The following is a 25,966-nucleotide window of genomic DNA, read 5'->3' on the forward strand; positions in this document are numbered from 1 at the left end:
GTGAAGAGTAACAATGGGCTGAGAGCCAAAGTGGAGGACCTGGAGATCAGGTCTCAAAGGCAGAATCTGAGGACTGCCTGAGGGGGATGGAGGGCCGAAGGCCGAGCCAGTACTTTGAGGAGATGTTCGCCATGTTGTTTGGGGGAGGAAGAAGAAACCTCCCTCTACGAGCTGGGCAGGGCTTAGCGATCACCTCGGCCAAAACGAATGATCCATCAAGAGCTTCCACAGGTACCAGATGAAGGAGAAGGTGTTGAGATGGGCAAAGCTGAATCGAGGTGAGGTGGGAAGGCGTTGGTATTTGTAAATACCAGGATCTCACAGCGGAGCTGGCAAGAAGGCGGGTGGCCTTTGTTCGGGCGAAGGCGGCGTTGTACAAAATCAACAAAAGTTCGGGGTGGTCTACCCGGTGATGCTGAGGGTCACACATAACTCCAGAGATTACTACTTTGAGACGGCGGAGGAGGCAGAGGCCCTGAAAGCTGGTTGTGTCAATCCTTTCCCTTGTTGTTTTTCTCTTCTCTTTTTTGTTTTTGCTTAGTTCACTGGGCTAATCGCTGGCTTTGAAGGCCGACCAAGGCAAGCTAGCAGCACGGTTCGATTCCCGTAACAGCCTCCCCGAACAGGTGCCGGAATGTGGCGACTAGGGGCTTTTCACAGTAACTTCATTTGAAGCCTACTCGTGACAATAAGCGATTTTCATTTCATTTTCATTATGGTCTGATGGGAAGATGCAGACGGGTAAGACACCGGGACCAGGTGGTGTCCCGATGGAGTTTTATAACAAGATTTGAGATGTATTGGCACCGCTGTTGGTGGAGATGTTTGAGGACACGGTGGCTACGGGGGCGCTGCCAGACACAATGGGACAGGCATCCATTTCATTGCTGCTGACATAGGACAAGGACCCGGTGGAGTGTGGGTCGTACACACCAGTAACTCTGCTGAATGTGGATGCCAAGATATTGCTGAAGGTGCTGACGCTCAGGTCGGAGGAGTGCCTCTTGTAGGTGACTGGGGCGGATCAGGCGAGGTCCATTAAGGGCAGGCAGTTGTCATCGAATGGGCGGCGCCTGCTGAATGTGGGGCTTTCGCCGGCAGAGGGGAGGGATTTGGAGGTGGTGATGCTGGATGTGGAGGAGGCGTTTGATTGGGTGGAGTGGAACTATTTGTTTGCGGCATTAGAGAAGTTTGGGATTGGCCTCCTATTGTGGCGTGGGTTGAATTGATGTATCAGGATCCGATGGCGTGGGTGCACACAAATGAGATGAATACAGGGTCCTAACCGCTGCATCGGAGAATGAGGCAGGGATACCCCATGTCCCCCTTCTGTTTCTGCTGGGGATAGAGCCCCTTGGTTATAGCGCTGAAGTGCTGGGATAAATGGGGTGGGATAGTGAGGGAACTGGAGCATAGGACTCTGTACGCTGATGATCTGTTGCTGTATATCTCCAAACCGGGATTTTCAGTGGGGGATATAATGGGCCTGTTTAGGAGATTCGGGGCTTTTTCAGGCTACAAGTTAAATCTGGGGAAAAGTGAGTGTTTTGTGGTGTCTTATCCGGGGGTGGGAGTTGGGGCAGTGTTGCCATTTGTAGCAACCCACTCTCGGTATCTGGGAGTGCAGATGGTTCGGGATTGAGCTCAGCTGCGTAAATTGAACATCACGATTCTGGTTGGCAGGGTCATGGCGGATTTATTGAGGTGGGATGGCCGTCCCCTATCACTGGTGGGCCAGGTGCGGGCGGTTACGATGAATATCTTGCCGCGGATTTCATTTTTATTTCAGAGCCAACCGATCATTTTGCCGAAAACGTTTTTTATGGGGGTGGATCGCTTGGTCTCGTCGTTTGTGTGGGCAGTGAAGGGGGCGAGGATTAGGCGGACGGTGTTTCAGAGAGGGTGACAGTCGTGGGGCCTGGCCCTTCCAAACCTGATGTGTTATTATTGGTGAACGTGGAGAAGGTGCGGGGCTGGAGTAGGGAGTCGGAGGCTTTGTGGGTGAGGATGGAGGCAGGCTCTGGTAAGGGGTCGCTGGCAACGGCGCCGCTCCCCTTTGCCCCCAGGGAAGTACTGGGGGAGTCACGTGGTGGTGGCCACATTGAAAATATGGAGGCAATTTCGGCAGCACTTTAGGGTGGGGGCGGGGTCAAAGTTGATGCCAAGTCGAGGGAACCATGGGTTTGATCCAGAGAGGATGGATACTAGGTTTCCGGGATGGGAGGAGTGTGGAAATGATGGAAATGAAGGATTTATTTTTCGAACAGCAGCTCACAAATTGGGAGGAGTGGAGGGAGAAGTTTGGAATCCCACGGGTTGGCAGGGGGCGGTTTTCAGTCACTTGCAGGTGTGGGATTTCACGGAAACGGTCTTCCAATTTTTTCGGGCGGACCACTCTCCTCGTTGCTGGAGGGCCCTCATTGGAGGGGGTGCTGTCAGTGAGTGGGGGGAGGGTTGATCTCGGAAATCTATGGGAGGATTTTGAAGGAGGGTATTCCGTCTCCGGAAGGGGTTAAGGCCAAGTGGGAGGAGGACTTGGGGATGGTGCTGGATGAGGGGTTGTGGTGTGAGGGTGCTGCGGAGGACGAATGCCTCCACCTCATGTGCGAGGCTGGGGTTGATCCAGCTAAAGGTAGCACATAGAGAACACCTGGCAAAGCGGTGTGGGAGGGGGCTAGCTAACTACAAACAAATGTTCTGGTCCTGCCCGAAGTTGGAGGAATTTTGATGGTCGTTTTTCAGTACCAGGCCGGCGATCTTGCACGTGGATATGGAGCCCAGTCCCCTGGGGGCTATATCCGGGGTGTCGCACATGCCAGAGTTGCAGACGGGAGCGGGGGCAGATGTTTTATCCTTTGCCTCATTGATCGCTCGCAAGCGGGTCCTGTTGGGGTGGAGGTCAATCTCTCCACTCTGTACCTCGGTGTGACTAGGGGATCCAACAGAGTTCCTGTACTTGGAAAAGATGAGGTTTTCTCTCAGGGGGTGGCGGGGAAGGGGGGGGCGGGGGGGGTTCCATAAGAGATGGGGTTTGTTTATACTACATTTCCGGCAGCTGGTTACCGTCAGCTGCTGAGGGGGCGAGGTGGGGGGGAAGGGGGGGGGCGAGGTGGGGGGGAAGCGGGGGGGGCGAGGTGGGGGGGAAGGGGGGGGGCGAGGTGGGGGGGAAGGGGGGGCGAGGTGGGGAGGTTAGGTAGGGTGTTGGGGAGGCAGGTTCGGGGTTTTGTATTGGATTTCATTTGTAATGTGAGGTGTTTTTAAATGTAAAAATGTTAAAAATTTGAATTGAAGTACTTTTTTTAAAAATGTGATTGCCCCAATATTGGGGGCCATGCCTTCAGCTGCCTGGGCCCAAAGCTCAGGAATTCCCACCCTAAACCTCTGGAGGAGGTTACAGAGGTAGGGAGAGATGGGACCAGGAAGGGATTTGAAAACAAGGATGTGGAAATGATGATGTTGACCGACCGAGAGACAATTAATATCAGAGGTGAATGGAACTCAGTTCGATTTAGGATAGGGGCACTAGAAGTTTGAATAGTTTTGAGTATTTTTCCAGCAGGGATGACGTGTGGCTGCTGTGATGTTCTGTGTGTTGGTAAATTCAGGATGGTTGGTGTAGTGTTCACAAAGACCACAAAATATCTTTAACTTGAACAAAGCTATAAATTTATTAACACTACGAATTGGAATTCGACACTTACTCCATATAGTGCGGTTGATAATTAACATATAATCCAAACTCATCTACTACTAATCTCTACACTATTATAAACTATGATCTGCTCTCACTCACACTATCCTCCAGTCTGTACTCTAGCTATCTCCTTCACTTCTCTCCCCACAAGGCTCAGCATCAACGTCTTATATACTTGTAACCCTAGCTCCCTCTAGTGGCTGATCTAGACATTTCATTAACCCTTGCCGTTCTTACGTTTATGATAATGCCGCAGCTGAGAAGGAAAGCATTGGAATAGTCGAGTTTGAAGCTGACAAGGTTGTGGCGGGGACAAGTCAGGGGCGGGGGGGGGGGGGAAGAATTGGCTGGATAAGATGTGGAACAGACAATGGAGATCCAACCCAGCCGCCTGACGGAGGGGAGGGCATTGGATTTGACCGGGTTTATACGATTTAGGGAAAGCTTACACTGAAAATGTATTCCTGCTTTTAAAAGCTCAACACTGTTTACTGGACGACAGCAATATCTATTGTGTTTCTTTTAAAAATCTGCTCAGAGAGAGGTATACAGAGCTAACGTTAAATGTAAGCATATTTTAATGACAGGTGTGTGGGGATCTAGAGAGGTTTGTAGCATTCTCTTCACACCTAGTAACATCTGTTTTACTGAGTGTGAGCCCAAACAAGGTGCTTGCCACATAAGCCTTGTTCACTTAATGTAGTCGGACTTTAATAACAGCTTCAAGGGCACCATAATAGGGAACTTTTTGCCTGGTGCAGCTCGTACTGTAACCGTGTTCAGTCAGAACCTTACACAGATCTGTTGCATTGACTCAAACAGCAGGCTTTTGCTGCAGATACTCGCTGTGCCTCTAACTCATTTTTGAAACCTGCTTTTTCAGTTTTATATTAGTGTAATCTGGGGGGGGGGGATGGGGTTCAGTGGAGGGAGGATAGTGTGGATTCCAGTTTTAACATCAAAAGCCACAATGCAATTTCCCTCCGTAATTGGTGCCCTGCTAACGATGCACAGCTTCATTATGTGCAACTTTTGAGAACGTGATTCCATCTGAAACTTATTAAGTGGACTACGACCAGAGTGTCTCCTGTAGTTCATTCCACCCCTTAGCAAGGCGCTAAATAGCACACTTCATTGAAGGCAGCCACTGCGTCACCAAGTTGCTCCCTCGCCTATTTATAAGGTGCCATTGCCAGCACTGTTGCCATGAGGATGCTGCGCTTAAAACACAAATATTGGGCCCTCCTTTCCAGCTGCCCTCATTTGCCCAGCTGAAGAGCGAGGTGCCTGGGAGCACTGCATTTTGGTGTTGTAAACGTTAGCCACACGAAAAGGAGATGGCGGCAAATTTCATCTCTGAACGCCACTCACACGCACTCTCGGCTGTGACATTGTCAGAATGTTCAGAATACAAAGGGTTAATGTCATATCATAACTAACCACTAGATGGAGCTAGATGCCGAACTATATAAAACACTGACTCACAGGCTCCTGGGAGAAGGCTGGAGAGAATTAGAGAGAGCAGTGATAAAGAGTGCAGTACAATTATAGATAGGGTATAGAGACTTGTGTTAGTTGAGTGTAGATTGTAGATTACTAGACTTGTTTACTATAGAAGTGGTCGAGCTTTAATAAGCAGTGTAAATAAATGTCAGCTTTGTTAATGAACTTAGCTTCTGTGGTCTTTGTGAACACTACGACATCCATTCTGATAAAAGAATCAGGAGGAACACCACATCGGCTACCCCTTTTCCACGTTGCTAATGGTCCCCGAGATATTCTGCTGCTCTCTAACCGTCGGTGGTGATTTCTTTTGAAGATATTCTGTTTTTTGCTGCTCAGTTTTCTTGTTCGTCCATTTGCTGATGTATTTTACTGCGGAGGAAGTGGTGGGAGGGTTGGGTGGTTAAAGGATGAAAATCAGAGAGGGATCAGATTAAATGACCATCGGACGAACAAAGTCCCATTGGCAAACAGCTTGGCTGATTCCAGGCTTTTGTCCTGCTCCATGGCAGAATTATTACATCAGAGTAATGAGTAATTCGCCCAGTGCCACTTCAATGCCTTCTCCCCCTAACCCTGCACATTCTTCCTTTACAGACAACAATCCAATTCCCTCATGGAACCCTCGATTGAACCAGCCTCCGACGCGCTCGCAGGCAGCGCATTCCAGACGCTAACCACTCACTGCTTCTCCTGATGTCTCCGTTCCTTCTTTTGCCAATTACCTTAGATCTGCGGCCCCACGTTCTTGACCGTTCTACCAGAGGTTGAAGGTTCCCCCTCTCCACTCTGTGCAGCCCCCTCCTGATCTTGAATACTTCGACCAAATCTCCCAGAGAGCATAATTATAAGAGCACCCCGTATAAACCCAAGAAGGGATTCAGGCACAACGTCTTTGGCCGGAGGGTGTTGAGAATGTGGAACTCCCCCTATCACAGAGTGTGATTGAGGGGAACATCATAGATGTAGTTAGGGGAAATCTGGAGGTGAAAGGAGGCATTGGATGCGCTAATGGGGCACGATGACATGGAGTGGGAGGAGGTGGGGTTACTGGGTTACAGGGGTAGGGTGGAGGCATGGGCTTAAGTAGGGTGCTCTTACCAAGTGCCAGTACAGACCCGATGGGTTGAATGGCCTCCTTCTGCACTGTAGATTCCATGATTCTATGAGGTTAATATGGAGCACAAACATTGACACAGAACAATTGGGCCTCTTGTCCTATTTCTCTGCTGTAGATTCTAAACAAATCTATGGAACTATCGGGTCTGCAATCTCAAAAATTGTTTCATTTTGATTTTGGTGCATATTGAGGAAGGTCTCTGAGTCAGTGTATATCGCATTTGTGTCCATTTATTGGAGGAATTTAAAGTTACCTGAAGCAGGTCATCACAGATCAGAAAAAAGGTTCAGAACTAGGTCTGGACTTTTTAAAAGACCATGGGTGGGATCTCTCCCCCCCCCCCCCCCCCCCCCCCCCCGGGCCGGGTCGGAGAATCCCCGGTGGGAGGCGTGAATCCAGCCCCAACGCCGGCTGCCCCCCCCCCCCTCCCCCCCCCCCCCCCCCCCGGCGATTCTCCGCACCCCGATGGGCCGAGCGGCCGTCCGTTTTTGGCCCGCCAGCGTGAATCACTCACCTCACGCACGGGGGGGGGGGGGGGGGGGGGGGGGACCTGGCAGGTGAGTATGCGTGGGCGGTCCTCGGGAGGGCGCGGAGGGATCCGACCCCGGAGTGGGGGGGCGGGGCCTCCATGGTGGCCTGGCCCGTGATCGGGGCCCACCGATCTGCAGGCGGGCTTGTTCCGTGGGGGCACTTCTTCCTTCCGCGCCGGGCCCCTGTAGGGCTCCGCCTTATTGTCCGGGGGCCGGTGCGGAGAAGAGAACCCCCCCCCCCACGCATTCGCGAGAATACACCGGCCAGTCCGCGCATGCGCGAACTCGCGCCATCCCTTTGGCGCTGGCTGGAGCGGCGACAACCCCTCCATCATCAACCTAGCCCCCTAGAAAGGTGAGAATTCCTCACCGTGGGGGGGCCGTTGACGCCGGAGTCATTGGCGCCAGTTTTCCCGCCGGACTGGGGACTTAGTCCCCAGAAGGGAGGATCTCGGCCTATAGTGCACCTCCTTTTTAAAAGTCCACTCCTACAGTGTAGAAGGAGGCCATTCGGCCCATCGAGTCTGCACCAACCCTCGGAAAGAGCACCCTACCAAAGTCCACTCCCCTGCTCTATCCCTGTTACCCCACATAACCTGCACATCTCTGGACTCTAAGGAGTAATTTAGTCATGGCCAATCCACCTAACCTGCACATCTTTGGACTGTGGGATGAAACTGGAGCACCCGGAGGAAACTCCTTGGAGAACGTGCAAACTCCACACAGACAGTCACCCAAGGTCGGAATTGAAGCCGGGTCCCTGGCGCTATGAGGCAGCAGTGCTAACCACTGTGCTACCGTGCCGTTTTAGTCATGAAATGGCCTGGATTTTGTAGTGATGGCAAAACTGTTAATGTTCACCATCATTATCACTCTGAAACAACACTTGTGTTGTCCGCACATGCAGAGTTCAGTGATTTCCTTGATCCTCCATAGGGTAGACGGCTGAAGTCGCTGCAGGTAGCAGTCGCTTGATTTGGTATGAATTTCAACTTTTTACATCTACCATTAGTCTCGCTGTAAAATTCTCGTAAATAGTAATGTCCCGTTGAATGAAGAATGAATAATGTGAACAAACTCTCTGTCCTTTTCTCTCAAAGTTTGTTTCTGATATTTCACTGTCTACCTTCACCCTCAGTTGTACGTTCCAATCTTTATTCTCCTTTTTGCAAAATGATCACAAAGGGAAAGCTGTCCGTGAGAACTCGTCGATGTGATTGGCTGCTTAGCCTGCTTGGTGACATCACTGCTCCTGGATGGCAGAGGCCCCCTCGAGTTGACGCCAGGATCAGATTGTGGGCAGCTCTCTGCAAGATCGGCAGCGAGTACAGTCAGTTCATCCCTGTCCGCAAAATGGAGGCCCCATTTTGTACGATGGATTTGATGAGCCCTGATTGAAATTCCAACACCTAAAACTGTGGGCAGCTAAAACTGCTGCGCAGCACCCTAAGCATGATCTAACGAATTCATAATTACAATTGCATCTTTTGTCCCATTTATATAACGCAGAATGTTATTGTCCATTATTCTTACATGTATGACCCACACTTCTGCTTTCAATTAATTATGGATTAGAACTAGTTGTGTTCCAAAAGATTCAGCTTCTCTGCGCTAGCTCGAGGTGGATCCCTCTCCAGACCCTTCCATGCTCAATCACCCCTGTACCCCACTTGGTCAACCCCCCTTGTTCACTTCCAGTGGAGGCGATCCTATTGGTAAAAGATTTGCAGATGCTGCAAATTCGAAATAAAAACAGAAAATGCTGGAAAAACCTCACCAGTCTCAGCACTAGCGGAGATGGTTAATGTTTTGATTCCGTCTGACTCTTCTACACCTTTTGGTGCGATTCTCCTTTGCCCTAGAATAGCCTCGAATGCCCATGCGTGCAAATACCTCCCTAGTCCTCTGTCACTAGCACATTATATGACCCACCAAACCTTCCTCTCAACCTATTCCGAATGCGATACAAGAAGTCATTCGTACATCTCCCCCCCCCCTTTCCCCTGCCTTGTTTTTCAATCTGATGCCTCATTCCTTAAACTGCCTCTGTCAAATCTGCCACACCCACAGCAACGTTGTTGTTTCCACTGGCGGGTGAAAGCAGAACTAGGGGACACAGCCTCAAAATAAGGGGAAGTAAATTTAGGACTGAGTTTAGGAGAAACTTCTTCACCCAAACGGTTGTGAATCTATGGAATTCCTTGCCCAGTGAAGCAGTTGAGGCTCCTTCATTAAATGTTTTTAAGATAAAGATAGATAGTTTTTTGAAGAATAAAGGGATTAAGGGTTATGGTGTTCGGGCCGGAAAGTGGAGCTGAGTCCACAAAAGATCAGCCATGATCTCATTGAATGGAGGAGCAGGCTCGAGGGGCCAGATGGCCTACTCCTGCTCCTAGTTCTTATGTTCTTATATAACTGCCCTGTGAAATGGCCGAGGAATCCACTCAAGGAAAGTCAGGGATGGGCAACAAATGCTGGCCGATGACGGGCATGTCCCGCGAAAGAATAAACTGCCTCTGCCATCCTGGTCCCAACATGGCCGCCCCCTTTGGGTGCTTTCTCCTGCCTTTCTGGAAGTTCTTCTTCCCATTCCGTCATTCCCTTCCCTCCGGCACCAAGGAGTCAGGTTTTCTCTCGGGCACCCAGTCATAACTGCACCAATGTTTTCTTTCTTTTGCGAGGTGGAGTAACAACAGGATGCATTTGGAAGCAATTATCGGGGCAGATGTCTCACAGACTTGACCCTGTGTGCTGCTCAAAACACAAAACGAGGACTTGGACAAATGAGGACGTTGGAAAGAATCCAGCCATTTCCCCACAGGCTCAAGCTGTGCCAGCAAACCTGACTCACCACCCTATTGCTAATTTAGCAATATGTGCTTCCCAACACGACGGCCTTGGTTTTAACCCACCGCTGTTGATGGACAGGATAGAGTTTGGGAAGTGGAGTTAGATTAGGAACATAAGAACATCGGAATTAGGAGCAGAAGTCGGCAATTCAGCCCCTCGAGCCTGCTCCGCCACTCAATCAGATCATGGCTGATCTCTTCCTGTTCCCAAATCCACCTCCCCACCTGTTCCCCATATCCCTTTAACCCATTTTTAAAATCAGAAATACATGTATCTCGTTCTTGAAACCATTTAATGACACAGATTCCATTGCATTATGGGGCAGCGAGTTTCACAAATTCACCACCCTCTGCGAGAAGTAGTTCCTCCTCATCTCAGTTCTAAATCTACCGTCTTTCAACCTGTATCTGTGACCTCTCGTTCTAGATTGCCCCACAAGGAGGAACATTCGGTCCACATTTACTTATCAATTCCTCTTAGTATTTTATATCCCTCGATCAGATCCCCTCCCATCCTTCTAAACTCCAGCGAGTATAAACCCAAACTGTTCAATCTCTCCTCATACGTCAACCCTTTCGTCCCCGGAATCAATCTGGTGAACCTCCCCTGAACTGCCTCCAATGTCACCACATCCTTCCTCAAATAAGGAGACCAAAACTGGACACAATACTCCAGATGTGGTCTCACCAACACCCTATACATTTGCAACAATACTTCTCTACTTTTATACTCAAGTCCTTTTGCAATAAATGCTAACATACTATTTGCCTTTTGAATTACATGCTGTACCTGCATCCTGACTTTATGGATTGTGGAGCAACACCACCCCATTCCTCTCTGCTATAACTAAGACCTCCCGTTGCTCTTCCATCTGCTGGCCAGGCAGTCAAACTGCCCAGGCTGCCAGGAGGGGGTCAACTTCCAACTATTCCAAAGCAATGTGGTTGACTCTTAAATGGGGCTGGATTCTCCGGTCGCCGACGCCAAAATCACGTTTGGTGATCGGCCGGAGAATCACAGTTCCCAACCAAATCGGGGGCGGCGCCGATGCTCCGCCCCTGCAAAGCGGCATATTTATAGAGTTCCCGACGGCATTGCTCGCGTGTGATCTCATCCGTTGGGAACTCGGCGTGGAGGCTGTGGGAGGGTCCGGGGGAGGGCCTATCCACGGGCAGGGGGAACTTTATTAGGGGCTGGGGGCACTGTGGGGGTGTGGTCCGGGGTACGGATCCGGCCAAAGGGGGGGAGGCACTATTCCGCCATGTTGCACGGCCCAGCTGCTGCAGGCCGCCGCCGTGTGCATGCGTGGCCACGGACCCGGCAATTCACCGGGCCATATCAGCAGCTAGAGCCCGATGCTCTACGCTGCCGGCATGCTAGCCCCCAGCCAAACGGAGGATCGGTGGCCGCTTGACGCCATTTTTTCCAGCCTAATACGCCACCTTTCCCATGCCGGCGTGGGGATATAGCCTCAAAGTCAGAGAATCCAGCCCAAGATGTCTAAAATGGAGGGCAATTATGAATGGACAATAAATGCTGGTCCAGCCAGTGATGCCCATATCCCATGAATTATTTTTTTTTTAAATGGAGCTAGGAGATACACGAGAAGGATGAAATGCCAACTGAAGTTTCCTCTCTCCCCCTGGGCACATGCCTGCCAACTTTCCCCTGCCACAAGGTCGTGATTGGAGATTTACCACACGGGGGACCATTCCTGTAAAGTCCCAGGCGAGCGACCATGCGAAAGTGAAGACTGTTAGAAAACTCAATATTTATTTAACCTACTAGATATAAATCCTCCTCCCGTGCCCGGCCCACACTGGGACCGGCTTATTTATATCCCATGGGACCCTTGCTTAATGGTCACCCCTTGTCTTCAGGTCGGCTTATACACAATTCCCCAAACCAATGGCATCAGGGTTTGAGCAACCAACATTCCCTGCTACCAAGTAAAAACATTTTTTTTTAAAACGTGAATCAAAATGTTCAACCAAAGATACTTTCCCAACTAAGAACAAAGATGCTCCGGTTTCCTCCCACGGTCCAAAGATGTGCGGGTTAGGTGGATTGGCCATGATAAATTGTCCCTTAGTGTCCAAAATTGCCCTTAGTGTTGGGTGGGGTTACTGGGTTATGGGGATAGGGTGGAGGTGTTGACCTTGGGTAGGGTGCTCTTTCCAAGAGCCGGTGCAGACTCGATGGGCCGAATGGCCTCCTTCTGCCCTGTAAATTCTATGATACTGGGGCTGAGTTTTAACGCATTCTATTTCGGATCTGGTTCTCATTTGGCATGTCGGAAATGCTGTTTGCAGTTTTGGACTTTGTAGCTTGACATCTAATTGTAAGAAAAACACTTGAATTTGTTTTAAAGCAAGCAGTTATTAAGGCCAATAATTACAAAGTAACCGGGTTTCTGGAAGCGGAGTCATTTTGAACATGTTTGTTGGAATTCCTTGTGGGTGGAACAGAACATTTTGTATCAGGATAACCATGGACATTATAGAACAGAACTTGCAAAAGTTATTTGATAAAGTCTCTCACACGAGACCTGTTGCCAAAGTGAAAACTTTTGGGCAAAGAATGCTATGAAAGAGGACGATCAATAGTTCTGCCTGCATGACGAAGTTAGCACTGATCCATTGCACTCTAACTGGTCAGTTGTAAGTAAGAAAGAAGCCCATGATCCTCAAAGGCTTTAGTCAGCATTGTCGAAAGCAACAATCCTAACCAAGATCTATTAAAACCAGATTTAGTACATGTCTACGTTTCGACATGGCTTTCAATCACAGTGTCCGGGTTAAGGCTGAGCTGAGCTTCAATCCCTTCTTACCATCTTTCCCCAGGCAGCCTATTCACATCTTTGAGACATTGTCCACCTCACGTCCAACGCTTACTGAAGCCACATCATTGTCCATTTCCATGCTGAGCTGTTCTATTGCTGTGTCAACCAACCCCCCCCCCCCCCCCCAAGCTCAAGGCGGCCCATACTCCGACACTTCCTCAACCCCACCAACTGCATCTTTTCTCAAGAGAAATGCCACTCTTTCGTCACCTTCATGTTTGACAAGCACAAACGGACACGGCAGTGCTTCCAATAAATGGCATAGATAATCAGCCATGGCCTGGTTGAATGGCAGAACAGGCTCGACGGGCTGAATGGCCTATAATAATAATAATTGCTTAGTGTCACAAGTGGGCTTCAGTGAAGTTACTGTGAAAAGCCCCTAGTCGCCACAGTTCAGGGAGGCCGGTATGGGAATTGAACCCACGCGGCTGGCCCGGCCCTGCATTACAAGCCAGCTGTTTAGCCCACTGTGCTAATCCAGCCCCTAGGCCTGCTCCTATGTTCCTGCCACCTCAGTACATCCCTCCCCACCTTCAAAAACGTCCTCAGGAATCATCTTATTGACTATACCTGTGGCGTCTTTAGCAGCTTCCGCCAGGTTCCTGTTTGCTGCCTATTTCCTCACTCTCATATGAATTCCGTCTGAATATTTCACTGTGTATCAGTACTTTCTGTTGCTGGATTGTTGGGAACGCTGTTTATATTGACTACTCAGCTCTTTGGAAAAATCGGCCTTGTTTGCAGTTTTTTCAGAGAAAAGGGGAATATTAATTTCCGTGACCGGAATTTTTCAGTCAGAACCCGCAGCAGGACCAGAGAGCCAACGAGATCTCCATTCACATCGGCAGGTCCGGACTGTCCCGCTGGTGTAACGGGCAGGAAAATTCCAGCCATTGTTACTAAAATTGGGGGTGGGAATTCTCTGCAGGACTGAAGGAGCACTGCACTGTCAGAGGCGTGTGGGCGGGATTCTCTGATCCTGAGGCCAAGTGTTGAGGCCGTTGTAAACGCCGTCGCGTTTTACGGCGGCATCAACAGGCCCCCAGGAGCTGCGACACTGAGCCCTTCAGGAGGCCAGCACAGCACTGGAGCGACTCACGCAGCTCCAGCAGCTGATATCGGCATCAAACGTGCGCCGCCAGTCTGCGCACGCGCGCTGCGGCCGGCGTGAACTCGTGCATGCGCGGTAGCTTCCTCCTCCGCGCCTGGCCCTGACCCAACATGGTGGAGAGCTACTGGGGCCGGTGCAGGGTTAAAGAGGCCCCCACCAGGAGGGGCCGGCCCGCCGATTGGTAGGCCCCGGTCGCGGGACAGGCCACGGTGGAGGCCCCCCCGGGGTCGGATCCCCCCTCCCCCACCCAGCAGGCCGCCCCCCCGCAGGATGGACGCCGAGGGCCCACGGGTAAGACCACATGTGAATGGCGGCGTCGGGTCTCGGACGATCTCGGCGGCCACTCGGCCCCCAACCGGCTCCGAGCCGGTCACCGGAGAATTGGCGGATCGGCGTTGGGGTGTCGTCGCGTGAATCGCGCCCGGCATGGCGATTCGCCGACCCGGCCCCAGGGTTAGAGAATCCCGCCCGCTGCCTTTCAGTGAGATGTTACACTGGGGTCTGCCTGCTTGGGTGAGTGTAGAACAGCGGTGGGAAAACTGCACCTGGGGGCCCCATGCAGCCCATCTGGGTTCTGAGTGCAGCCCACGAGACATTCTATTGACCTTTGCGCGCGTGCAGGGTTGCCACATTCCGCTGATTTACATATTTCAAAAGCGATAGGGCATTTTCTTTTCTCCTGTACCAGATACAAAGGAACCCAAGGTCTTGCCGGCAGGGAGGTGTGTGAACACCAGGTTCAAACTATCCACTCAGTCTGATCCATTAAAGTATCAGTGCCTAAATCATACAGAGTGATCTGTCTGTTATTAATGGCTCAAAGATCAAATGCGATATTACAATTGGAGAGAACCTTTCACAGTTAGTGATGATCCACTGAGCAGTTTGAAGTCCGAAGCATTATTTATAGCTGACCCGATGCAGAGAGGAATCCCACAGTGCACGGCATCATCATTGACAGAAACTAGAAAGCAGCTTACAGTTTCACAATGAGCTTCTGAAGGGAAACACGAACATTCAAGAATGACAAAAAGAGGAAGTTATATAATTTTTTTTCAAAAAAGATTAGCTTGTGGAAGGAATCAGATGTAATTGGATGCTGCAGAGCCCTTCAACGTGAGAATTAGCAATCAAGTTTGAGGTGCCTGGTGGGGCCCACGATGTCCATGAGGGCGGCGTGCGGTCGGGGGTGTATGCCGTGCGGTCGGGGGCGTACGATTGCCCGGGTCCTGATTCCAGATCTCCTTGCAGACTCCCCATTAGCCACTGTTTGCGCACTCCCGCACAATTGGCCCTGAGTCAGTCACGTGGTTTGAACATAGAACATAGAACAGAACAGGCCCTTCGGCCCTCGATGTTGTGCCGAGCCATGATCACCCTACTCAAACCCACACTATACCCGTAACCCAACAACCCGCCCTTAACCTTACTTTTAGGACACTACGGGCAATTTAGCATGGCCAATCCACCTAACCCGCACATCTTTAGACTGTGGGAGGAAACCGGAGCACCCGGAGGAAACCCATGCACACACGGGGAGGACGTGCAGACTCCGCACAGACAGTGACCCAGCCGGGAATTGAACCTGGGTCCCTGGAGCTGTGAAGCATTTATGCTAACCACCATGCTACCGCGCTGCCCCTATGGAGCCTGTCCCCATAAAGGGGCCATGCTACCATGGATGGTGAGTTAGGAAGTTATTAAGGGCCAGGGTTTAGAGAACTCCAAAGTGTATCATGGAGTTCCCCTGACACACAACTTTTAATAGATTGTGGTGTGGGGGAGCACACAGCCCACTCTACAGGTGTGTTACAGCAGAAATGGAAAAGTATTTTTTAAAGCAAAACAATGTTCATTTTATGAACTCAAGTTAACCTTTTTAAAACATACAGTGAACATCTTAGCAACCATTAATTCAAATACAACCCCCAAAGAATACAACACTAAGTAATCCTTAATAACTTCCCAAACAACATCCAGAAGACAAAAGAAACACCTTTTAACAGAAGCACATTAGGTTTACATTCACTACTGAGAACATTTATAATTCCGAATTCACCAAATGATCAAGAGATAGTCTTTTGATGGCAGAGAGAACAGCAGGACACCTGCTTGGTCTGGCTTCAGCTCCAACACTGAAAACAAAACTAAAACACACTCTGCAGCAAACAGCCTAAAACAAAAGTAAAAAGCTGACAGACAGCCCAGCTCCACCCACTCTCTGACATCACTGCAGTAATAAACACCATTTCTTAAAGGTACTCTCACTGCAGATACTTATATACACACCCATTTATAAACATTCACTTCTTAAAGGTACTCTCACATGACAAAGTGCAATATTGATGGTAAGTGACAGAAACAGGAGAAAATAGGACAGAATGTGGTATAAAATATTGTAATAATGCACCGTCACGGTTTTGGTCAAATAAACTATTTATATTTGTAAAACGCCTTTCATTTAATAAAAGTGGGTCACAGAAGTCTTATAAATCAAAGTATGTCACTGAGGAGATAGCAGGATAGCTGACCAAATGGGGCGGCATGGTGGTGCAGTGGCTAGCACTACTACCTCACGGCGCCGAGGACCCAGGTTCGATCCCGGCTCTGGGTCACTGTCCGTGTGGAGTTTGCGCATTCTCCCCATGTCTGCGTGGGTTTCGCCCCCACAACCCAAAAAGATGTGGAGGTTAAAAGCAAATTACTGCGGATGCTGGAATCTGGAACGTAAGAGAAAACGCTGGAAAATCTCAGCAGGTCTGGCAGCATCTGTCGGGAGAGAAAGGATGGGCAGGTTAGGTGGATTGGCCCCACTAAATTGTCCCTTAATTGGAAAAAAAGAATTGGGTACTCCAAATTTATTTAAAAAAAGGATGGATGACCAAACGTGAGGTCAAAGAGTGGGTTTTAAGGAGGGTATTAAAAGGAGGGAAGTGTGAGGGAGATATTTGGAGACGTTGAGGTCACAGCTGCCAGTGATGGATCGATTTAAAACTACCGACGTACAAGATTTTAATATTTTCATTTTCCTATTGCTAGCTAATCTTTCTCAAGTGGAGAGGTTTCATAAAACCTTTACAAGAGAGGATGTTGTTCCAGACTAGACTGGTGTTATGCCCGCGCGGCTAAAGAGAGGCTGGATTGAAAATCTGGATTCTGGGCCATGGATTCTCCCCCTCCGGCCCTTTTCCAAATTTATTTTAAATGTCTCGGGTTGCCTCCCGCATTCGCTCACACGAGGCAAAGCATCTCTTTCAGTTCTCAGCTGGACCTATCAGAATCCGGGATTCAACAGTATTCCGGACGCCGGTTGTTGCTGAAACAGTAATAGGGAAAATGAATGACATTTTCCCATTGTTTTGGTGAAACAGGAGTTCATCCCCTCCAGTCTGTCGATTAGATTGGGGTTGACGTGGGTATTAACCCCACCTACCCCCTTGGTCCCTTTACTCTTAATACAGTACTCCTAATACTCCAGCAAAAATCCATTGATCTCAGGTTTGAAATGTTTTGTTAACCTCCAACTTCAACAGCTTTATAGGGAAGAGAGTTCCAGATTTTCACTATTCTTTGTGTGAGGAAGTGCTTCCTAACATTAGCCCTGAGCGACCTAGCTCTAATGTAAAGGTTCTTCGACCTTCCTCTACACTCCCGAGTACCCCGTACCCCAAACCAGAGGAAATAATTTCTCTCTATCTGCCCTGTTAAATCGTTTAATTATCTTAAACACCTCAAATCAATCACTCCTTATTTTTTCATGTATAAAGGGCTGCAAACACTAGTCTATGCAATCAGTTTGAATATTGTAACCCTTTCAGTCTCATGAATCAAAACTGCACACATTCTACGATGATTATATCTGCCCTGTGGTGTACATTCTAGAACAGATTGCACTGCTCTCAGGAGCTGATCAGAGTGTTCTAGAGCTGGAACCTCTTGAAGATCAAGGCGACCATTCCATCGATTTTCACAATTTCTGTACTTGGGCCCCAACAGCTCTGTTAATTTCTCGCCAATTAGGAAATAATCTGATCAAAATTCCTCGGTCCAACTTGGATGACCTGTCACTGTTCCACTTTGAACTCCATCTGCCAGTGTTTTGCCCACTCACCTAATCCATCGATGTCCCTTTGCCGGTCTCTATTCCCATCCTCACAATTTACTGTGACTCATAAATGTAACTGTTGTGGTTACTTCCAACGGGAAGTTGTGGGTATTGGCAGCAGACACTTGGGAACCTCTCCCTGACAAAATTCCCCGCAACCTCCAAAGCCTAACTCTACAATTTGGCGGACCCCTACCATCCCCTCACCGTATGCGGCCTCACGACCCTTAAGGTCGACCCACCTTCCCTATTTGCAAACCCACCCCAGATTGCAAACCCGTCGCCACCAGGAGCAGATGGTACAGTGCCCAGGACAGGACCTTCATCGGGCCGGAGGTCCAGCGGCTGCTTCGGGAAGGCATTATTGAGGCCAGCAACAGCCCCTTGAGAGCCCAAGTGGTAGTGGTGAAAACTGGGGCGAAAAACAGGATGGTCGTTGACTACAGTCAGACCATCAATCGCTACACGCAGCTCAACGCGTACCCCCTCCCACGCATACCTGATATAGTCAATCAGATTGCACAGTGCCGGGTCTTTTCGACAGTGGACCTGAAATCTGCCCACCACCAGCTCCCCCATCCGCAAGGCGGACCGCCAATACACTGCCTTCGAAGCAGACGGCCGCCTTTACCACTTCCTTAAGGTCCCGTTCAGCGTCACTAACGGGATCTCGGTCTTCCAACGTGAGATGGACCAAATGAGGTGGAGGATCGAGCTCTCCACCTACAGTTACGAGATTTTATATCGCCCCAGGAAGCTCAACGAGCCACCTATCCCTAGCCCTATCCCGAGGTACATGTGCCAGCGCACAAGTGGACCAACTCCGGGCCCTACCCGATGGTATCTGTCACCCAGGGGTCACCCAGTTCTTTCACTTCGTAAAGGCCCGTGACCTGCCCTACTCCATTCGGACGGGGTTCATGAAAGGGAGGCAGCTGTTTACGAACATTAGGAGGGTATTGAACGTCGTTATGGCACCGGCAGAAGGGAAGGAAACAGAGCTGGTTGGGGCATTGGACGCCGAGAAGGCGTTTGACCGGTTAGAATGGTGGTACCTGATGGCAGTTCGGGAGCGGTTTGGGATTGGACCAAGATTTGTGAACTGGGTAAAGGTATTATATAAGGAGCCGAAGGCGAGTGTCGGCCTAAACAACATCAGCTCGAGATACTTTTCTCTCCACCGTGGGTCAAGGCAGGGATGTCCTATGTCCCCCCTGCTGTTTGCACTTGCGATTGAGCCATTGGCCATCGCATTAAGAAGTTCGGGAGCATGGAAAGGAATAGAGGGGGGGGGAGAATAGAGCATGGGTGTTCTTATATGCCGACGACTTGCTGCTGTACGTGTCGGAACCGAATGTGTCGACGGGGAATATTGGAGCTACTGTGAGTATTTGGGTCTTTCTCGGGGTACAAGCTGAACCTGGACAAGAGTGAGTATTTTGTGGTGTCTTGGCCGGGGGTGGGGCAGGGGTGGGGGGGGGGGGGGGGGGGGGGGGGGGGGGGGGCTGCCATTCCGTAGGGCAGGGACTCACTTTAGGTATCTGAGGGTGCAGGTTGCACAGGAGTGGGGGAGGCTTCGCAGGTACAACATCACTAGTTTGGTGGGGAGAGTGAAAGCCAATTTGGCAAAGTGGGATGGTCTCCCTCTGTCACTGGCGGGTCAGGTGCAGGGGGTTAAAATGAATGTGTTGCTGCGATTTCTGTTTATTTTTCAATGCCTACCGATTTTCCTGCCAGAGGCTTTTTTCAGAGAGATTGAGGGAATGATTACCTCGTTTATATGGGGAGGGAAGGTGGCCAGAGTGAGGAAGGTGCTGCTACAGAGGGAAAGGCAGGCAGGGGGTTTGGGTCTTCCGAACCTGATGTACTACTACTGGGCGGCGAATGTGGAGAAGGTGCGGAGCTGGGTCAGAGGGGTTGATTCCCAGTGGGTCAGAATGGAGGAGAGTTTGTGCAGGGGGCCGGGACTGAAAGCACTAGCAACAACGCCGCTCCCGATAGCTCCGGGAAATACTCAGGGAGTCCGGTAATAATAGCTTCATTGAAAATCTGGAGGCAGTTTCGCCAACACTTCGGGTTGGGGGCAGGGTCAATGGAAATGCCGATTCGGGGGAACCACAGATTTGAGCCAGGGAAGTGCGATGGAAATTTTTGGAAATGGGAGGAGAAGGGGATTAAGACTAAAAGATTTGTTTCTTAGGTGTCGGTTTGCAGGATCGAGGGAGCTGGAAGCGAAGTATGGGCTGGAGCAGGGAGAAATGTTTAGATACATGCAGGTTCGACATTTTGCCAGAAAGGAGATACAGAGCTTCCCGGAGTAACTGGCCTCCTCATTGCTGCAGGAGGTGCTGACGACAAGGGGACTGGAGAAGGGGGTAGTGTCAGCGGTGGACAGATCTATTTTGGAAGAGGATAAGGCACCCTGGAAGGGATCAAAGAAAAATGGGAGGAAGAGTTGGGAGAGGATATGGAGGAGGGGTTCTGGTGTGAGGTGCTCCGGAGAGTAAATGCCTCCACCTCATGTACGAGGTTTGCAAACGGCGAGCGGCGATTCTCCGAGCGGCCAGCCATGATTCTCGCCGCGCTGGTTTGGGGGGGTGGGAGAATCGCGTGTGGGTGCCGGGGCGGCGTGGCAGGACTCGCGCGGAACCCCAGTGATTCTCCCACCCGGCGTGGGGGGGGGGGCAGAATTCCGCCCACGGAACTGGGCCACTGATCAGCCATGGTCTCATTGAATGGCAGGACAGGCTCGAGGGGCTGAATGACCCACTCCTGTTCCTAGGTAATGTATGTCTGCATTTCTCATCGGTGCTCCTTACTGGAAGGCTGCTGTTAATGGAGAGATGGTGGTAATGCAGTGTTGTCACTGGACTAGTAATCCAGAGGCCCCAGGCTAATGTTCTTGGGACAGGGGTTCAAATCCCATCATGGCAACTGGCGGAATTTAAATTCATTAATAAATTGAGAATTGATTTATTCTCAGTAATGGCGACCATGAAAATATTGTTGATTGGTGTTAAAACCCATCTGGTTCCCGATTGTCCTTTAGGGAAGGGGAATCTGCCGTCCTTACCTGGTGCGGCCTACATGCGGCTCCAGACTGTGATTGACTCTCAGCTGCCCTCTGATATGGCCTTGTGTGCCACTCCATTCAAGGGTAATTCAATTCTCTTCCCGCACCTAGTGGTACATTGAGACAGATTTTCATCTGTTTCCATAACTAGTAATTTCGGAACTGGAAGGCATGGTGTCACAGTGGTTAGCACTGCTGCCTCACAAGCCAGGGACCAGGGTGCAATTCCGGCATCGGATGACAGTCTTTGTGGAGTTTGCACATTCTCCCCGTGTCTGTGTGGGTTTCCTCCGGGTGCTCCGGTCTCCACCCACAGTCCAAAGATGTGCAGGTGAGGTATTTCGCCAACTAAATTGCCCCTTGTCCAAAGGTTAGGTGGGGTTACGGGGATAGGGCTGGGGTGTGGGCCCTGGTAGGGTGCTCTTTCAGAGGGTCGGTGCAGACTCAATGGGCTGAATGGCCTCCCTCTGCACTGATTCTGTTCTATGATTCTATGAGTTCGCTGGTCTGTTGCCAGAAGCTTATAGCTTGTTGGGCGCCACTCTATGTCAAGCGTGGCTGATCAGCAGTCTCTCCAAGGGCAATTAAGGATGGGTAACAAATGCTGGCCTTGCCAATGACACCAAGGGTAAAGATATTCTCCGTTCCAGCGGTTAAGTGCCGGCGCCAATGGAGAATCGCACGACAGGAAAATCGGCACGAACCCCTCACCGATTCTGGTACTGGTGAGGGGCTAGCACCGGCGCCATGCAAACCACCCGTGAATCACATGGAAAACGGCCACAGAATCGCCAGGTCCTGGGATGCGCATGCGCCTGTAATGATGGCGCCGGAAAACATGGCTCCGGCCGTGTGCGAACTCTCACCCACCCACCTTGACCCCACGGCCCACCCCCTGGTCGCCTCCCATTAGCACCCCCCCCCCCCCCCACCCCACAGCTCTAGCAGAAGGGCCCTAGCCAGCAGCACGGATCCCGGATGAGCGCCGGACACAGTCCACGGCCGGCACGCCAGGTTCCCGACCACTGGGACCGCACGTGGCCCGCGCCATCGGGAACCCGGCCCATTGGGGGCGGAACATCGCGGGTGGGCCAGCCGATGACGCGTCGACGGCCTTGCGACTGCGAGCGGCGCTTGTCCCGATGACGCCGATTGGGAGGGGCAGAGCATCGCGGACCGGCGTCAAACCGACGCCGGCCCCGATTCTGGCGTCCGAAGCCATTCTCCGCCCAATCGCCAATCCTGATTTTGCCATCGGTCTGCGGAGAATCCAGCCCAACAAATCCTACGAAACATGTGTAATGTAATGCGTCAGTGTAAATGGTGGATACCAGCAAGTTGCTCTTCCAACATTGCCTTAGCAGGCAGCAATACCGTTCACATAGTCATCCATGTGTGGCCTGCACCATCCTCAGGAAATCATATGCAACACTCAACTGAACTTCCGATCTGAAGTGATGCTCCCCAGAAGGAATGCAAAGAGGCAGTACAGAATAAATGGTACAGCTTTAAAGGGCGAGCAGGAATCAAGACATTTGGGGCGTTTATATACAGAGAAAGCAACAGGCCAAACTGATATGGATATTTTTATTTTAAACTGTGTGTAAACATGCTGCAAAAAAAATTCCAAAATTCACAAACTGCAATCATCTGAGGAGGAGAAGGGGAGTTGAAGGAGATCTCGTTAACAGTGTCTGAATCGGGATCACCGTCGCAGGTTTTATATGGGTCCTAAATGAGGGCTTATTCCACTAACTTTCAACTTGAGAATGTCCAGAATATATTTGTCTGTCCCTGTTCCATGTGTTGAATTACAAACTACATGACCTCAGTCAGGCACTAAAGGGAAACTCCATCTCTTCAATTATTAGCTGACGGTGTCTGACTTTGAAACTGTTAAGCTGTCAGGCAGCTGTCAAATGAAGGTGAGACAGAACAGGGACTTTTTCATGGTTCAACTTTGTTTTAAACTCATTAGCGAGGCAGGGTTGGGAAGCATGTGGAAAAATCCTGAGGCTGCAAGTATTTATTTTCCTGGAAGTATTAACCGAGCATCGTTTGGACATTATTTATAATTAAGAGGGAAGTTGCTGCAACGGCTTAATCAGAATTCCATTTTGAGCTGACTGATATGGTTGTTGCTGAAAGCTGACCCACTAAAATAGGAACCAGCACAACATGCCATCGATATAGTTACCTTCTCAGCAGGTCTCCACAGCAACAACACCTTTCAAAAATGATGCATTCAAAAAATTGCACCTTTAAATAAAAACTCATCGCTCAGCACCAAGCTGTGATTAGCTTAAATATTCCCTGTTTTTTTCAAACTAACAAAGTTGGTCAGATCAACTGTGACAAATTTAGGTGTCACCAGATGTCCAGCAAGTAACACTCCCGCCTCGGGGTCAAAAGGTCAAGTCTCACCCCATAACCTGGACTGTCATTGCAGCTGCTGCACCCTGGGAGGTGACATCTTTATGGGCGAGATGTTAATTAGGAGCCCAGTCCGCCCACTCGGGTGGAAAAATAAGATCCCACACTCTCTTGCAAAGACGAGCAAGGCAGACCTCTCCAGCGTCCTGGCCAATATTTGTTCTTCAGCCGCCATGGGAGCTTGCTGCACGCAAATTGGCTGCTGCATCTCCCACGATGCACTAGCAACACCAACCCGAACATACATTGGTGGTAAAGTGTTTGGCATTCCAAAGCTGTGAAGGGTGCTACCTAAACACAAACATTTCTTATTTTAAATAAACAAATAAAACCTTTCAAAGAACCAATCAATAGGATAAGTGCCTATGAGGCTGTAACTTCATTGCAGTGTTAATGTAAGCCGACTTGTGACACTAATAAAGATTTTTTTTAAAAATTAAATTAATTTTTGTGTGTCCCAAAGCAAGGAGATTGTTTTCCGAGGAGAATGTTCGTCATAAGCATTGACCAATTCTCCCCACCCCCCCCACCGCACCGCCCCCTAGAGATATCATGTACTAATTCAGAGTTTCCCAAACTGAGTTCCGCGGAATTAGAATCTAATTGATGGCAGAAGTTGAAGCAAATGAATCAAAAATGTTGGTGGAATCACATCGATCTTAAAGCAGGGGAACCGGCCTCTTGGCCTACCAAATCCATGTTGGTCATGGTGCTTCACACGAGCCCCCTCGGTCGCTCACTCTATGAACGTGTCATCCTATTCCTTTCTCCCTCAAGTGTTTATCTAGTTTCCCCTTAAATACATCCCTGCTACCCACCATGGTAGTCAGTTCCACTTTCGCACCATTCTCTGATTAATTCTCTCTCGGAAATTTTAATAAGTTTCGGGGAGTCCAAAATAAGTAAAAGTAAACTACATTTTACAACAATTATTTACATGAGCACCGGTAGAATCTCGCCAGGTACTCTCTCTCCTGTCGGTTGGTTCCAGACTGGCTGACCTTTTCTACCAGTACGGGTCAGCTACCCCGCCCCTAGCGAGGGAGTTTGTCCTCCTCAAGGAGCACGGGGAAAACATTCACTCCCACCCCGTGTGTCCTGTGCTGGTCGTTACAGATTAGCCAATAAAATCCATAAAAATATTATTTCTAAGGCCCCTATTCTTGCTCTTTCTGAAGTAACCTCATCAAGGTTCCTTCGGCCGCACCTTGTAAACCCACCACCTCTACCATTTAGAAGGACAAGGGTGGCAAACACGGGAAGAACCCTGGGTGTTCCTCGACAAGGCACTCAGAATCCTGACTTGGAAACATATCGGCCGTTCCTTCACCGGCATTGGGTCAAAATCCTGGAACTCCCTCCCTAACAGCACTGTGGATGTACCTACACCACATGGCCTGCAGCGGCTCAAGGAGGCAGCTCACCACCACCTTCGCAACGGCAATTAGGGATGGGGAATATATACTGGCCCAGCCAGCGATGCCCACATCCCGGAAATTAATTTTTAAAAAATAAACATCTTCTCTATGCCTGGCCTTTTGAACCCTTTCTATTCTAAAGGCCTTGATCAGGTCTTCTCTCAACCTTTTCTTAGCCCCAATCTGTTTGGTCTTTCCTGATAGGTGGGTCTGCTCAGTTACAGAATAATAGAATGGTTACTGAACAGAAGGCCATTCAGCCTGTCTTGTCCATGCCCGCTCTATGAGAGAGCAACTCAGCTAGTCCCGCCCTCTGCCCACCTTTTCCCAATAGCCCTGCAGAATTTTTTTCTTTCAGGATTGAAAGCCGCAGACGAATCTGTCTCCACGACACTCTCAGGCAGTTTTATCATAATGATTCTTTACTTTGCGTTTTCTCCAGTACCCTCCTGTGGCTGGAACTTTGTACAGTCCATTACTAATTTCATAAGCAGAGAGAGGGTAGGATGTATATGAGTAATAATGTTGAGATTTGACCACAATCTCCCTGCCTCTTTGTCAGCGCGCTGTTGGAGTCCCATGTCACGATGCTGTGTATTGTTTCCTTTAGGGCCCCTCAGCTGTTGGACCAGGAGACATCCACCATGGTGGCAGTGAAGATGTTGAAGGAAGAGGCTTCGCCTGATATGCAAGCAGATTTCCAGAGAGAAGCAGCCCTCATGTCGGAATTTGACCACCCAAACATTGTCAAGCTATTAGGTAACTCCTGCTCGCTGAAGTGAAAATACTAGTTACTACAACAACACAGGGCAGCACAGTGGTTAGCACTGCTGCCTCACAGTGACAGGGACCTGGGTTCAATTCCGACCTCGGGTAACTGTGTGGAGTTAGCACATTCTCCCCGTGCCTCCGTGGGTTCCCTCCGGGTGCTGCGGTTTCCTCCCACAGTCCAAAGATGTACAGGTTAGTTGGATTGGCCATGCTAAATTGCCCCTTCATGTACTACAAAAGGTTAGGTGGGGTTACTGGGTTCAGGGGATAGGGTGGTGCCTGGGCCTAGATAGGGTGCTCTTCTGGAAGGTCGGTGCAGACACACTGGGCCAAATGGCATCCTTCTGCACCATAGGGATTCTATGACTCTACGAACAACTTGCATTTGTACAGCAACGTTAATGAATTTTGTCACTGAGCCATATTAAGGGATATAATATAGGTGAGCAATTAGCTTGAGTAAATAATAATAATATTTTTCTTATTGTCACAAGGGGCTTGTCATTGGGGCTG

General features: G+C 49.9%; 1 protein-coding gene across 3 annotated transcripts in view; it reads left to right on the top strand.

Annotated features, from left to right (window-relative positions):
- musk (muscle, skeletal, receptor tyrosine kinase) overlaps positions 1-25,966 on the top strand; it is a 176,613-nt gene that overhangs the window by 132,601 nt on the left and 18,046 nt on the right. For all 3 annotated transcript variants that reach the window (XM_038804136.1, XM_038804137.1, XM_038804138.1), the window contains one exon: positions 25,293-25,441. In XM_038804136.1, coding sequence (XP_038660064.1) covers positions 25,293-25,441 — 149 coding nt within the window. The remainder of the gene's footprint in view (positions 1-25,292; positions 25,442-25,966) is intronic.

The sequence above is a fragment of the Scyliorhinus canicula genome, chromosome 8, assembly GCF_902713615.1.
Source record: "Scyliorhinus canicula chromosome 8, sScyCan1.1, whole genome shotgun sequence".
Classification (NCBI taxonomy): domain Eukaryota; kingdom Metazoa; phylum Chordata; class Chondrichthyes; order Carcharhiniformes; family Scyliorhinidae; genus Scyliorhinus; species Scyliorhinus canicula.